This window comes from Lissotriton vulgaris, chromosome 4_1 (genome assembly GCF_964263255.1).
Source record: "Lissotriton vulgaris chromosome 4_1, aLisVul1.2, whole genome shotgun sequence".
Taxonomy (NCBI): Eukaryota; Metazoa; Chordata; class Amphibia; order Caudata; family Salamandridae; genus Lissotriton; species Lissotriton vulgaris.
Genome location: NC_141691.1, coordinates 760,518,432 through 760,535,028, shown reverse-complemented (window position 1 = coordinate 760,535,028; position 16,597 = coordinate 760,518,432). Strand labels below are relative to the sequence as shown.

The following is a 16,597-nucleotide window of genomic DNA, read 5'->3' as shown; positions in this document are numbered from 1 at the left end:
TCCGTCCTCAGGCCGCTCCTCTCGTGGCAGGGCTCCCTCCGCTCACGGGAGCCCTGCCGACCAGCCGCCATCACTCGCCCTTCTTCTCTCCCCCGGGCAGCTTCTCTCCTCTCAGGCTGCGGGGGCGGGACTTCCGGCCGGCCGCGCTGGGATTGGCCGGCCGGCCATCCACTTCCGGGTCGCTGCGGGCAGCGCAGCGGCCCTTCTCCTTTAGGCAGGCAGGCGGGCAGGCATTAAAGATATCGGCGTGGGCAGCCGAAATTTAAATAAAGTAACAAATAAGCGAGGTGGGCACTCGCCAGGCTGGCAAAGCGCTCCTCAGCGCTAGAATCAAAAATAAAGCGCTCGAAAGCGCTATGAGCAATAAAGCGCTCCCAAAGCGCTAGAACAAAAAGTACAAAGGGTCCTTCCAGAAATGCAGCTCCACCATGCTGCACAAAGGTCCAGAGAGTCCCAGGGGGCAAAGCAAAGTCCCCCCCATCAGCCCAGCAAGGCAGAGGGGTCCCCCAGGAGTCCAGGAAAGTCCATCAGGTGCCCAGGGCTGGGCAGAGCCAGGGATTCCCCTGAGCTCAAGCAGCAGCAGCCCCTGGCAGATTCAAGTTGAAAACAAGAACAATTTGGAAGGGGATACAACCCCTTTTTATACAGTGCAAAACCTTTGAAGTTCTTTGAAGTCCTTTGAAGCAGGCAGTGTGAGAACCAGCTGGACTGGTTTAGAGGGAAGTCCCCTTCAGTATCAGGGACAGAGGTGTCAGTCGCCCAGCGGGAGATGGAGCCAGCTTTGTAGTTACACAGGAACAGCCCTTCACTATCAGGTGCCATCTCCTCCCACTTCCCTGGCAGCAGATGCTGCCTTTCATCCATGGGCTGACTCAGACAACCTCCTGGGCTCTCCAGCCCCTGTCATCCTCAAACCAGACAGTCAATCCACAAGCAGGCCCATGCACTCTGGGCCAGGCTCACCAGCCAATCACACGCTAGCACCAACTTACACAAATATGCCAACTTCCAAAAGTAGGACTTCTAGACTAGACACAGCCATGTTGCATACATCATTTTGCAGCATTCATTCTCACGAGTTCTCTCATACCAAACTCGCCCCTGCACTCCCCACGCATCAGGAACTATCATGGGCATACATATTCCCCATTCATTCCTATGGGAGGGCAGGTCACTCACCATTCATCCACAGAGAGCTCAAGCACTTTACACTGTACCACAGTGAAAAAGTGCGCAGAGGCCTAAAATCACCAATCCCAGGTTCCATAAATAGGCTAGGAAAACGCAAAAAGTCTAGGGGTGAACCTGCCTAATGGGCCGGGTCCAACAGTAGGCAACAAGCGGAATACATTCTCAGGGAAGCTTTCTTAATGTCCCCAAGATGTCTAAAAGGGATACTGGAAATGTAAGCAAAATTAATGGTAGCAGTAATTCCCCAAATGCTGAAGCACAGATCAGACAGGAATACAAATACAATGCAAACATTTCCCCCTTACCCAAACCAGTTACATTTATATGAAATAATCAAATCCTTAATTCATCTTTCATTATACAAGATTTCAAATTGTTTGCAGTTCTTCTTTTCGGAACAAGAATTACCTTATTCAGCCTGAATGGCATGTCCACGGTGCTCTCTGCATTAAATTTCTCTGCCCAGTTTCCCTTGAAATATATGGCATTCACCAGCACCAGGATTGTGGAACTATCAATGGTACCTTCAGGCAGTAGATCCAGAATTTTACCTAAAGCCAGGAGTTGAATTTAAAAGGAAATATCAGTGTGTATTTCAGACGTAACATACTTATAGGCAAGTTAAAGAATGGGTTAGCGCAGCAAGGAAACCAACCCTTTCAAGATGGTTTTGGAAAAGTGGAAGGGGAATGAGGGGGAAGATGCAACTTACTGTATTTTTTGGACCATTAGTTGTTACAACGCACATTTCCACAGGTCCACACCCAGGTCATAAATTCACTGCTTCAGCTTCTTCACAAAAACATCATATTTTGTAGTGACTTGCAGGGACTCAATATGGTAAAGGACCCATTTTGGACTATTCCAATGTTCTAGACCCATTGGTCTCTCACTTGGTTCCCCAAAGGCCAAGGAACAGATCTTCGGATACCGCAACACACAGCACACTCTGAATATTCAAATGTTAAGTGATGGGGATCTATGTATCACTCAAAGAACTATTAGGTACCCAGATTGCATTCATGATATGACGATGCAGAGGATCTGGTGCATATCGCCCAAAGGAGGCAATATACCCTTGTAGACCTTCACCTCTAGCCAATGCCTAACACCCACCCACGTCACAGTAAATCAGACACATTCTGGCATGCACCGAAATCACTGACACATTATGACTTCTTCATTGCACATGTATGATGAAGGAGATGGCCACCCTCAAGGTCACAGAAACAACACATTGCTAATAAGAGAAACGCTTAAGCTGGATTCTTTCTACATGTACTCCTGTGCACGCTTTGGCAGAAAAGCAGCAACAATACACATGATTGTGCAAACAATGGAACAAGGCTAGGACACATTGCATGCTTTTCTAACCATGTTAATTTATGTGTATAAACCAGAATAGAGCTGCATGCAGTCACTTCAGAGCATATCACAGAAAAAGACATGGATGTCTGACTTTGAAAACACTACTTTCATCACCAGATTTCAGTCCAAAGTTACAGTGAGAGCATCTTATGAGTATAGTGAGTTTTAAATATTGTTTTACCTAAATATCGTAGCCAGAATATCAACTACCAAAATATGTGAAGGAAAGAATATACAGGTAAGTATAGATTTACTATATTTATTGCCACATGTATGTACCTTGATAATAAATATATATTCAACTCCCTACTCTTTTGTGCTCTTTTGTGCTCTCTGGAGAAGAGTCAGGATGTCTGCCATCTTACTTTTTTTATCCCTCTGAGAGGACATGCCAATGATAAGATGCACAGATAAAAGGTGGTACATTTCTGGACCCACAATAAAACAGAACAGGCTAAAAAGCAAGTCCTGCTCCTGCTGTTTACACCAGATAGAATATGATGATGTGTCATAAAATACGCGCCACATTTTTGTCAAATGTTCCAACCTATGTGAAATGTGAAGGAAGATATTCAACCACACAGAGAGAACAAAGAGCAGCCCATGGATGAAGCACCACACTAAGAAGATGTAAATGACACTAACTTCAGAGGTGATATGATCAGACGTTCTCCTAATGATACGTGAATCTCAAAACAGATTTTTGATCTATTAAAACACAAAAAGAAAACATTTCTTCTAGAAGTAAGCTTTATTTTGCGGATCATTAATCTTGCCCTATTCCTAAGATCTTCCCAATCCTACCCCCTGCGTTCAGCCAACAGAGCTAGAAATGTACCTTCACATGCCTACCCCTTCTTTAATCCACCACCCAGCATCTTCACTTCATAACCTTCAATCTTCTTATCTCAACAACCGTCTAACATCTTTATATTATCATAACCAACCAATTACAATCATGGGTGGTCTTTTCTGAGATAGCATCAGGGTTTGCAGGTGTCTGCATCACTCCTTATGCACCGGTCGGTCGTCTGAGCTTTAGCATGCTAGCCGGTAGTAGCTGCTGCATCATGGACTCCAAACACTTTTTCCATAGCCAGGTCAGGGTTTGTGCGGGTTTGAGTGGCTCTTTACACTGTCCTGCAGAGTTAACTGTATCCTCTGGTACTGTTCTGATCCAATTCACAGAGACTGAGGCACACCTGTGAACAGGGTAGCTTCCTGACCAGGCTAGGAACCCACTTGATACCCTGGCATTATAGAGGACTCAAGAGCAGCTGGGCCTCACTCGAGACTCCGCATAGTAATGTACACCAACTGGAACTGAATTGTGGTCTGCCGTTCTCTCAAATATATTTTTGAAAGCAGGATCACCAGACTCTGCAATCAATTGGGCTGGTAAGCTAGAAAAATATCTCATAGAAAGCAATTGGGAGGGTAAATCCCTATATGCTTCCCGGCCCACCACATATTAGGGAAGAGGACAGATGTGGTATTCAAACTCCCAGTTGGCTCCAAAGTCCTCCTTTCACTGAGACTGACTGCTCAATCTTACATTTATCCTAGGGAGAGGAAGGCACAAGAATGGCATTTACCCAATGTCTCTCTATCTCTTTGCTGCAGGTGAAAGGCAGAAGAACTGGTGTTGTATTGGCAGAATGTGGCTAAGCTGCACAGCTGCAGCACTGTAGGTGAACAGAGCCTTTTGGCAGAGGGAATTTTTCCAGGTACCACTCGCTAAACACTGACACAAAGCCATAGTATGCAAGATTGTAAACCATCTGGTGCACCTCTGCATGCAAAATATCTTGTCTGTGATCAACAGCACCTCGCTACTGCAAAAATCCAAGACTGTCCTTTCCTTTTTATCACAAGGGGGCTCAGATGAGAAACCTCAAGCTTATCTCTATCCAGTGAGGACTGGCTACTTGCCAGACAGTGCTCTACACAAAGCTGTTCCCTAAATTTCCCACAAGTACCTGAACATTTACACATCTATATCAGTTTTTAGGAACATCTCACGTTCCACTCAATGTTGAATTTGCCTGGATTCAGAGTCATGCTGGAGGATTCCTGTGTGAGAACCATCCTCCATATTGAAATTGCTCACCTGAAATCTCCGGGCCCTTAGTCTTGCACTACCCTTCACTCTGCCCCAGCAATGTATTATTTCTCTTGTAGGATTTTCCTTGACCTTTATTATCATTAACAGGATTCCCAATGGCACAATCAAATTGGATCCAATGCATAGCTCAGAGACACTTCTCAACCTACATCACCACCAATGTTCTGAGACATTAGGGAAGGTAGTGCACTCATAGGTAGGGAACTGAGAACTGAGGATATCATGTGTTTGACCACAAAAATATTTGCTATTGTCTCTCTCCATGATTCAGGAAGCCTCTCTCTCTCTTGGAGACAGCATTTACCTAGGATGATGGTGTGGTGGGTTATTCTTTTTGTCCCCAGAAAGTGATCACTAATTACGATTCCTTTCTTTGCCATACATCTATCTCCAAATAACGGATATTACAAGGTATTGAGCCTGGATTAGGAAATAACATACCAACCCTGTATTACCAGGTCAATTTTCGTATGTCAGACCAGATTCCAAGATTCCAGGTCCTTTTCCAATTCTATTTACCAAGCAAGTGGTAAATGGTATTGGGATATTGCTGTGCGTTGGGGAGATGGGAGGGTGGTGGTGGAGATAGATAGATGTCAGGGGACTGGAGGGCATATGTGAAGCCATTGTGCTGGCAAGGGTGGGTGTGTGTTTGGGACTGGGGGTACAGCCCTTGCCACTCTCTAGTTGTGAATCCACACCTGGTAAAGTTGGGTTTGGTGTTTCCGGAGCATTTTAGGTTCAGAAACACTGGACCGCTATTAGTTTGGCAGACTGATATTCCTCAGGGGTATCACTCCACTTGCCCCTTAATGATACCCCTAGAAGGGTCACAGGCCCTGCCACTCAGACATTGTGCCTCGTTCCGTCAGATTGAATTTTTGGCGATAAATCCTAAATGTGTATAGCACAGAGGACACAATACAATGCATTCACAAACGTGTCTTCTCTGACCTCAGTAGGACGTTAATAAGGGTGTTAAATGACTTACTGATACTTTCAGAGATGTCAGTTGTCTTGCTACGGATTACCAGTTTTGAGGCTGTAAGGCGATTCATGGTCCTGCATACTGCCTGTTCCTGTCTCCTGGTTTCCAGTTAGTCATGCTAAAACTTTGCTACCGCCTTCAGAATACAATGCTCGACCCATCAACTGGATAGCCTAAAACCACTCCCCCACAGAAAATAGGAATGACTGATAATGTGATGATAGACCTGCTGAGAGTATTGGCAGTCAATGGCTTGTATAAGGTGCCAAAGAGTAAGTGATTCAGGCAAAGGATTTTGAGGGCTATGGTTCATGTGTCGTCATGTGAGTTGAAATCAGTGTCAAGGACTTGCCTGACTGGAAGTGCAAACCCTTTCTCTTTAAATTCAAATGAATATTCCTCAGCTATCACCCATTGGCCACCAAGCTTCAATTAATGCAGCACAGGATAATCACAAGAGAGGTTTCGAATGTAAGCCATATACAAACATGTACTTATCTCACGAGAACCAGGACACAATCCACAGCAACTTGAATGTATGTACCTACTTATTATGAATGTGTATGCCCAGTTTCACACTTACCAGAGCCTCCACAGTAAAAGACACACAAACATTGCATTGGCACAAAGCAATCTGGACACAATCACAGCTCTGACCAGGGGTCTTGTCTCAGATGTTTCAGGAAAATGCAGTACATTCAGTATATGAAGTACGCATTAACTAATTCAAGGTGGAAATAACATAATCTTTGACAACCTCTGAGATCTTGTTTTTCACAGCGTGCCAGGTCACTCCGTTGTACCCATCATTTCAGGACATCCAAAAGGTTCTGGGCAGTGAACACCTAACCCAAACTAATAACACCTCTGAACTATTCTTGTCTAAATTGCTTTCCTTTATTCAATGAAATAGGGTCCACAAACTGTTTTGCTAACACTGTGGGCCATAACCAGTGCTTACATTGAGCTGATGGTTGCCGGTGGGTCCCATAGCACTTATTTTTGGGGACCATCGCGTATTTTTTCCACATCAGACATTGACCAAGAGTAAAGGAGAGAAAAACACATAAAGCGGAAAAAGCAGGAAGAGAAAGACAGGAAACTGTAGGAACATGCATGAGTGGGATACAGGAGCAAGGAGTTTCTAGAGAGTGGATCGAAGAAGTGTGAGGTCAATTCAAGACTAGGCAGCCCTAGTATTTGGTGTGTCAACCTGCAAAAGCACCTGCCGTGGGTTTCTGATCAGAGCTTGAGGCACCGGCAATCATTTCCAATACAAATTAAGCACTAGCCATGACCTCTCTTCAGCACTTGCAAAGCCAATTAAGCATCATCACCAGGTAAAATACTATTCAACATATATGCTATGACCACCGTAGCAAATTGCAGCATTTAGAGATTGAAGAGAAGTGGTAACACAACTGTGAGATACCACAGCTCAAAAATTAAAGGCTTTGAGAAAAAATGCCTGAGTTTTATCTGACGGACAAAAGGCTTTCCAAGAATGTAGCAAGCCAATACTTGATTACACCTCTCAATCCCTATTGTCTAGCCTGTTAAAAGGTATTTGTGGTCCATCGAGTCAGACAGATCTGACAGTTTCCCATGTCTTTGATCACTGGCTTACAAGAATTGTCCTGGATTTGAACAAGGACTGCAGTCATCCAGAACTCTAACTTGGTTTGGTCCAGCAATGTCTCCTCCAATTCCAAAAAGCTTTTTGCAATTAACCCATTCTATGGCGTTTGCTGTGGTCAGTAAGTTTAAAATATGCCCCAGTTGTGCTCAGTCTCTAAGTACCAAGGTAGGCTTTTTTAAGAGAGGCCTCACAACAGCATATTTAGACATTAGTGCTTCCTTTTCTTACTGGAGGTCCTGATTCATAATATTGTAAATCACAATTCTAGCTGAAAAAGAGTTCTTTTTAAAATAGAGGTGAGGCATGGATATAATGGAAATCCTGAGCACCCATAGGTTGCCCTCTACTCTGCAATTTAGGCATCTGTGATTTGCTGAACTGCTTTGTACCATATAAAACTATTTTACTAGAGTTTGCGTTGTGACAAATAATTATCAGGATTTGGATATTGAATTGTTTGGTGGGCAGGAGGCTCAATCAGCTGCTGCAGTGTACACATCTTTAGCTGAGATGTGAATCATTTCAGTAGGAGCACTGTATTTACTAACAGCCATAATTACATTTGGATTGCAGGAAAATGAAAAGGCCGTATCCAAACTGGATTCTGGCAACATTAAATCAAAAATCATGGACGCCCCTCCACTGAGAGACATGAAAACACACAACACTTTGCTATCAATTTTTGTTTTAGGTGAAATTGATGTTCACAGAGTTGAGGACTGACTTTGGTAATATAAGAACCAAGTATGAAATCTGTACCTAAATAGTTGGCCATATAGATGCCTGGCCGCACAGATATGGCAACAGACTCGCTGAGATTGAACAAAGAATATCAAACCTAAAGATTGTTCCAAGCTAATAACACCTGAGGTATAGAGATCAGAAAACATGCTGAGTAAGTCTCTCTCAAAACAGGCGAATAAGGGCCACCGATGTTAGAACAGTGGGTGCATAAGGTGAATTTCTGAATCTACTGTGACCTGTAAAATAAAGGTTTGTGAAATAGCTAATGTCTGGCTTCTTACACAGGACACACCTTTCTACTCAATGGAGTGTGGTCTTTGACTCTTTGTTTTTAGTAGCGTTCTTGGTCAGAATCCCCTTCCCAGTGAAACTGCTCTATTATAATGTCCGGGACATAATTCTTAGGCTAGCCATGGAGATTTACCCACTGCCACTTTGAAGAGCATGGACTCTGACACTCTACAACTATTAATTAATTAATTGTGGGCTTCTAACGCGCTAGAATCGACTCCCGAAGGAGTATCTCTGCGCAGTAGACCGCTGGGGAACCCGTCCTGGCTTTCCCTGTGAGATGGTCCCTACTGGGTATCTCCAAGGTGAAACCAGGCATCCCCGGCGTATGTGGGGGGCCGTTGTGGCGATGAGGCAAGCTAATGCCCAGAGTTGCCGAGTGTGATCCCTGGTTCGAGTAGGCACTGAGGTGAGAATTATCGAGTCCGCTGACCCTGGTTCACGACCCTGCCGCGTCGGGAATTGAACCCTGGTCCCGGGCCGTCCTCTGCTCTCGGGTCTGCCGCCTCTAACCAGTGAGCCACACCACTCCTCTATGGCCCTGTCTGCACACATATTCTCCTTCAAAGTGATTTTTTTTGCTTGAGCACAGATGGAGTACACAATTTGATGAAAAGCTGCATTTGCTCAACTTCTTAACTGCTACAAGAAAATACATAGATAAAAATTTGAAAAGCACAAAATCTGTGTTCTGAAAAAAGTGTAACACTTGCTTCCTGTTATAGGCCCACCACCTTTGAGAAGTATCATGGCAGCAGGTTTTAGCTCAGTAGCTTTCTTGTCTAACACCAAATGTGTATCCCACAATTTTGTATTTGTGACCAATTACAATTGTTAAGGGATTCATGTGCTACTAGTAATTTCAGGAAGTCAGTGTTGTTAGGGAGTTTGTTTTTATGTTGGTTATTGTGTTGTGTTTCCTCTGACAAATGCAGTTTGATTGGTGCATGAAACGCACCTCTAGGAAAAATATAGTTTAGGTAAGGTAAATAGTTTGTATTCCAAGCAGATTTTGGCATATATGGGTGTAAGTGCCTTTAAAATAAGCACTGATCTCCCCTAACCTTGATTCTATCATCTCACCTAGTCAGTATGTTTTCTGCACAGGATCATTCTGTCTGGAGATCTTTGGCAGTCTGTATGGTATTGTAAGCAAGGTGTTCACGAACCCATTACTTGAGATTAAGTTAATTGAAAAAGTTACACCTGTTAATGTGAGTACCATCCCCATGTCTGGGCTATGAGCTGACGTTTGTGACACTTGATTATTGAGGGCCTCATTCGGAGTGCCCAGGTAACTCTGCCCTGCAGCAGTAATTGATACAATGGGCACCTGTAAGGAGTTACTGCAGATTATGGGGGTCATTAGGATCGCGGACGGACTTGAGTCCGTCCGCGACCCCAGAGTAGGAGGGAACGTCCGCATGGGCTGCGGCGTTCCCTCCGTGCAGATTAGGATGTGACCGCCAGGGTGGCGGTCACATCCTCTATCTTTAACATTGCGGCGGGTGCAGCTTCAAGCTGCACCCACCGCATTGTTAAAAATGCATGCACTGCATTTACGTGCACAAAGCAGCAGGCACCGCGCGGTGCCTGCTGCTTTGTTCACGCAAATGCAGGGGGATACCATAGGTAACCCCCCCCATGTGAACCCCCCCACCCCCCCTTTACCCAGGGGGCCCGCAACGTTCCCCCGAAGTGAAGGTCCGTATGCTTTTCCACGGCGGAAATGCCGCTGCGGAAAAGCATACATTTTACACCATCCTGATATGGATGGCGGTGTCTGATAGACACCGCCAGCCATGTTAAAGCTTTTCCGCCGCAGTCGGAAGGCAACCGCGGTGGAAAGGCTGCGGACAGATTTCAAGACCCACCGCCATCCTAATATGGCGGTGAGTCTTTCGAGGCTCCGCAGCGGTTTTCCCGCATCCTCTGGGCCGGCGGTGGCTTCCGCCGGCCCGGAGGATACGGGAAAACCGCTATCATAATCCGCCCCTATATGTGGGACTCGGATTGTCCCCATGGAAATTATGAATTAATGGAGGAATCAATAACTTCAGGTCCTATTTCCACTGTAATTCCTCATTACCCCTAGAGTTTCACCTAGAGATCTGGACTGCATAAATTTCCGGGTGAAACCAAATGCATCTGGGGTGTTTCAGAAGATCTCATCATTCTGATAGGGCTAGCAGCTACTTTTTGTCTCCCTTTCGGATATATGAGAGAAATCATAAATGAGGCCTTCCAAATGTGGAACAGGCCTCTTACATGCCGGTAAATACGTTGCAGTGCAAAACAACGAATAGGTTCAGATTGTGAAGCTGTGCAAAATCATTGATTGCCTTGTTTCCGATTCTTTGTACACCTGACTCTTAATTGCTTGTATCTGGAACCCCACAGACAGGATTTCTTGCAGTGTACTTTGTATAGGTGCCTGAAATTGATGTATTAAAAGGCGCCATAGCCTTCTGCAGATGACAAAGTCAATAATCAACACAATGCACAATTTAGTGACGCGCATACAATAAAGATTGTCCAACATGAATCTTCATGAAAAGGTAAACCATAATGCATTCCCTTTATATTCTGAAACATAAATGCCAGATTAAAACAAGACAAATGCAAGACGAAATCATGTATTCTTCTTTTCCTGGACTTCACTTACTTTTCTCCCCAGACTATCTTACTACACTTTTTCACCATTGTAGTTCCTGTTTTGTTTCCGCAGGGTTATTTACTATTGGTCTGGTTGAAAATCTACACAATAAGTGTTACTTTGTACAGGAGATAAAAACAGCCTTTCCCTTCATCTCCATGGTACGTTACCATTGGTCTGCTCCTCCACCCATTTGTTAATGCCCTGGCGTTCTACATCGAAGGCACCAATAAAGTCAGCAGTCGATAACTCTGCGCCATATAATTTCAGAGATGAAGCCAAATATTCCTGAAGAAAGACAACAGAAACATTAGTTATTCCAATCCACAGTAAGCACACAAAAAAACAGTTCACAGTCAGTGGGTGTGTCAGAAATAGAGTAGTCAGGAACTAAATGTATCAAGCCATAGCTTTTACTAATCATCTTCTTTTTATTAAGCTACATACAGCTCCAAATTCTGGAAGTAATGTTTAGTCACTTTTACACCCCTAGTTAAGCGTGCGATATCCAAAAGACATAAATTATATCTTTTCCTTTCATTAAGAGTTGATTTAACAACAAAATCCCAAATTGTTTGCAGATGTAGGATGCTTTAGGGGAACAAACATCCTTGGAGAAAAGTGACTATAGGTGTATGTGTTCCTAAGTAGTGAACAGCTGGTTTTGCTTCAATGGGACTTTGAATACTATTGCACTTGATGATTCTCCTCTTTCAGATGTAGCTCGGTTTTGATACACTGGAGACAAGAGACCTTATTTAAAGTTTGTCGGTAGGGCACTTTGTCAAACCCATCGCCTCACTTTGTTGTTCCACCAAGCTCTACATATGACCCTAGTTCTATATTCTAAGGAGAAATGAATGGCAATATAATGATTAAAACATGAGGCATGCAAGAGTCTTAGGTCTTACCTTACTCTAAGATCCTCCAGTGACAAACTATGCTTCTGACGATCCCTCAAGGTTTGACTGCGGTTTAGGAAACTCATAGCCCATCATGGCAAATGATTAGCTGTCCTGCAGCATGAGGACCCATTGCAAATGGGAAAGCTTCATGACTAATGAGATTATTAAGGGCTTTAGTAAACAAAGAGTGCCACAACACCTGGTCTGTCGCCTCTTCATTGTACGCTCACCAGTCTCAGTGTTTGACTTTGTAGGAATTCCCACGCTGAAAGTAAAGTGTTTCTAGTCTTAAAACGTCTTGTTCCTGGTATTAACGAACCAGTAGCTTAAATGTCTTAGATTGCCCCAGACTGCTGCAAATGTCCCTGTTCCGGCACCTCTTGCCTACCACCAGCATCTATACCAGAGGGTCTTCCATTCCTATAACACTAGTATCTAGATTTCCAATGTGCTGCAACCTGCCAAGTAGGAAGAAACAATGGATCTGCTAGCCTCTTTCTTTTCATCTGTGAAAAACTAAAAATGTCAGAAACGTCGGGCACATCCAGATTCACTGATGATTTACCATGCTTGGTGCAGTTTAGATGCCTAATTCTCAATTTCTTTTTTTTTGCAAAATCACCAACATTTCAGAAATAGGTATAGCCCTGAGTAACAAAATTCACGAAGAATTGCCCTGATGCAAATGACGGGATGCTTTACTATATCATTGTTACACCAGGCATCTTTTGTAGTAGTCCCCATCAAGTGCGCGGGTGAACGAATCAAAAGCCTGCAGCATTCAAGATAGGGCAATGAGCAAAGATAATTTGTTTAGCTTTGCCCAGTGGCACCTGAGAAAAGCTATGAGCCCCACAAAGATGTTCTAGGCATTTTAGTATTGGCTTCCTTTTGGCCATAAACCTTTGACAATGCCTGAAAAAGAGTAGTTCTGAAATGGGTTCAAGCTCGGCATTAGTACTTTGATTGAATATCAGCAGGAATATTCTTGAACCTGGCTTTGGTCCCCAGAATATTCCATTGCCGGTAGGGTGGCATCTCTTTCAGGTTCTAAGGGGCACAGGCATGGAATGCACTCCCTGTGTCACTGAGATTAGTGACAGACTTAGCCATATTTAGGAAACTCCTTAAAACCTGGTTATTCAGTCAATGAAGAATCACCCCTTTGCAGCATCCCTTAGCAGCATCTTGTCGCGTTAGCATGGGGGATGTCAGTGAGGTTGCAGAGAAGGGCTTTTGAAGCGCCGGGACACTCTTGTTGAGTAGCTGTGATCAATATAGATGCCTTCATTCATTCATTCATTCATTCATATTGGCATAAACAGTTGCCTTATTTTTAATTGAAAATATTTTCTCATTTTTACTAAATAAAATAGCTACAAAGGGCATGTATCCTGAATGCTTGCGCTGAAGAATTATTTCCACAGACATAATTCTGTAAAATGAAGTGACCAATCTGGATTTAGTTATGTTTCTCGAATATGTGATTTACTTCAAGGTTGATCAAACTAGAGACACAATATTCAAAGAGATCAGTTTAGGCCTTAAGCTACCGTGCATTGTAATTCGGCAGCAGGCCTCCCAAAAACACCTAAGACCCAAGAAGAACTGATTTTTGTGCAAGACATAAACTCAGCTGTCATGTGAACTTACTGGAAGGAAGGTGTAGGTCTTTTCTCCAAAAAGGCGATTGGCCAGATTCAAATGGTAGGAGGCTCCCGCCTTGTTAATATCTGTTGATAGAGCATGAAAGCCTGGATGAAGATCTTCAACGCCATCAAAGTGAAGAGTCTGAATCAAAAATAGATATAGGATTGTACAGCGTCATTTGCTTTTTGAGACACATTTCACAGTATACTACTATTGTATAAACAGACATGAAAGCCGCAGACACATATTTCATTACGCGAGGCCCTGAGTGGTATCCCGTGGGTTAGGATGGGGGAGCACTGTGGGCCATTCTCACTCGTCCAATGTTCCTTTGCCCAGGATTACCCGGTCCGAAAATACTGGATCCAGTAATCCCAGGCATGCAATCATTGGATACAGACCTGTGGGCGATGCTGCGGGGGCAGCAGCAGCACCCACTCAGCTGCTGCATAGCGAGGGAAGATGCAAATGCTCCATCCAAGCTCTAAACTCATCTGCTCTACCCTCCACCTACCTCTCATAATATGGGCCACAACACAGTCTCAGCACCCATTTACCCCCTGCTCCAAGCAAGTGATAAATGGATAAGGATTTAAGACCATTTTTTTCTGAAGAATGGAGTAAAACACATAGAATTTGACTCATAGTATTTGCGGATCAGGGTTTCTAAAGACAGGGAAAATAACTCTTAATTCCCATATTTTGCCGACGGATACCGTCAGGAATTGGTGATGTCGGCCCATGGTATCCTCACACCAAATAAGGAGGCCCAATGGAATAAATAACACTCGGTGTAGAATAAACAGTTCAACATTTGCAGCCTGCAACATTATTGCAATTACTAGACAAGAAATCACAATCTTGACAGGAATATCAAATCCGGAACTTTCAAATAACAAGAGGATACTTAAAGAGTTTAATAAATATCAATACAGGATCTTTAATTCTACAGAATATCTAGCTTTTTTTTGTTTTCAATACATTTCAACAGAATAATATGTTGCGGCTAAATGCTCATTTTAAGAGAACTCCTGTAGAACTCTGTGTAGGTGGTTTCAGTACAAAGTTCAGTGTAATGTGTATGCTTCAGGTTTCTCTAATGGGACTTCTTTAAACAGTTCCTCCTATGTCAAGGCAAAAGCTATAAATCAAGTCATGATTAGGATTACAATGATAAGGATACACTGTGTCTCTTAGCAACGCTATAATTACCAGCAGGACTATAAATAACAGCAGGGAGAAGCAGATCCTTGTCTCAAGGTCTGAGTACAAATTAACCTCAGTGGTTAAACTTTACCTAACTGAAAAGCACTTCAAGTTAGAATAGTTCAAAGCTAGAAATGCAATGCAGGACATGCATTTATTTTACCTTTAAATTCATGGTATCTTCAAGAAACAAGTGTTTAGTGATTGGAATTTGTACCAATCACGGTCTGTTTGACAGAACTAGCATAATTAAACTTGCAAGGCTCAGACACCTTTTTTAAGTTAGATAGCTGTAAATGGCACATTGTAGATCAAATCATATACTTGGAATCCTTGCCCCGTCATCGAGTTGGGTCGCGAGTTTGTATAAGAGAATCTGTAGTGTTTGTGGGCTTTCCTGCCTAGAACTGATGTTGGCAGGGATCTTTAAACATATAACAGTTTGACCTATCATACATTGAGAAGAGTCTGGTAAGCGGAGAATTGTTCCCAGGAGGATTTGGGCGTACGCTGGTATGTTTTGCAGGAATCTGTGGCTGTAGTATTTCTTTTTCTGAGGTTCAAGGAGGAAGCAATCTGTGTCACGCTATATTTTTTAAAAGAGGCCAAGTAGTTCATTGGTACCCAGGTATATACTGCACACTTTGAGCCTTAGTTGATGTTGATTATGTTGTGGAGATGAGGGACAACTTACAGGAGCCCTGGGCAGAATCACCAGGGTGGGGAATATTATAACATGTGTTGCAGCTCTGTTTTGGGTGTTCATACTCGACTGGCTGCAGAGGTTGACTTATTTTTCAGCCCTTGGTCAACCAGACAACTGATGAACATTCAGAAAAAGGAAAAACTCCTGACTGTAGATATGGATTTAGAAATATATCTGAAAAATGTCAACATTTCCAGAGTTGCTCATGGTTTTAAGGCAGGCAAACTGGGCCACAAGCTGATTGGTCACATAAAGAGTCAAAGGGAAATGCTTGCAGTTAGAGGAAAGTGTTAATATGTCAGAATTTTCAGTTTACTCCAGGCATAGCGGGGAAAGGTGGGAGATTAATTATGGATGTGTTATGAGGATCTTTCCCATGCAGTAGTAATTATCCAATGAACATGAAACAAAAACCTTCTGTCTTGAATTCAACATGCATGCACTCGTATTAGCTTACACCTAAACTAAAGGAATCCAAAAAGAAATAAGCTGACACAAACAAAATCCAATCAGATTTTTTTAATGGAGGTGCTTGATGTCCCTGGAGCATTCGTGATATTTTGCCGCAGGGTTTTGTGTTCAACCAATCATAACAAAGGCTGGCGACAACTTGAGAAAAATAAGTATCGATAAAATTGAATTAATCAAATGTGGTCATGATATAACCCAACCGGTGGAAAACATTCCTATCTATGCCTGTGATAGAAACTCAATTGTTATGTTTTCAGAAATGTGGAAGCTTTGGATCAGTAGTGGAGCCAGTGGCAAACAAGCTTTTATCACATTTGAAACAGCGAAATAATTGAGGAAGGTCTCTGTATCCAGTGAAGGATGCTGAGATAGGAAATAAGTGTGCATTCATTGAACATCCTGGGTTTGAGACAGTATGAGTTTATGATACAGACTTGGGGAAGTATTGGAGGTTGATGCATTTTTTTTACATAGTGGTGGAGAGAAGCGACTCAGGGCTCTTGAAAATGTCTTTCCCTTAGCAAGTTGTCCCTAGAAATAGAGAAACCCCAGGTAATTATCTTCTTACAAGATACAACTTTGTGATTACCTCAAATACGAAAACACTCGATAAAAAAAAACATATTTTCCAGACATTGCAATCCCAGGTTCTACACT

At 43.1% G+C, this 16,597-nt stretch overlaps 1 protein-coding gene across 1 annotated transcript in view; it reads right to left on the bottom strand.

The window, feature by feature from the left end:
* SERPINB1 (serpin family B member 1) overlaps positions 1–16,597 on the bottom strand; it is an 82,179-nt gene that overhangs the window by 27,259 nt on the left and 38,323 nt on the right. The window contains exons 3-5 of the mRNA XM_086965071.1: positions 13,561–13,698; positions 11,173–11,290; positions 1,600–1,742 (exon numbers count right to left, since the gene is read on the bottom strand). Coding sequence (XP_086821197.1) covers positions 1,600–1,742; positions 11,173–11,290; positions 13,561–13,698 — 399 coding nt within the window. The remainder of the gene's footprint in view (positions 1–1,599; positions 1,743–11,172; positions 11,291–13,560; positions 13,699–16,597) is intronic.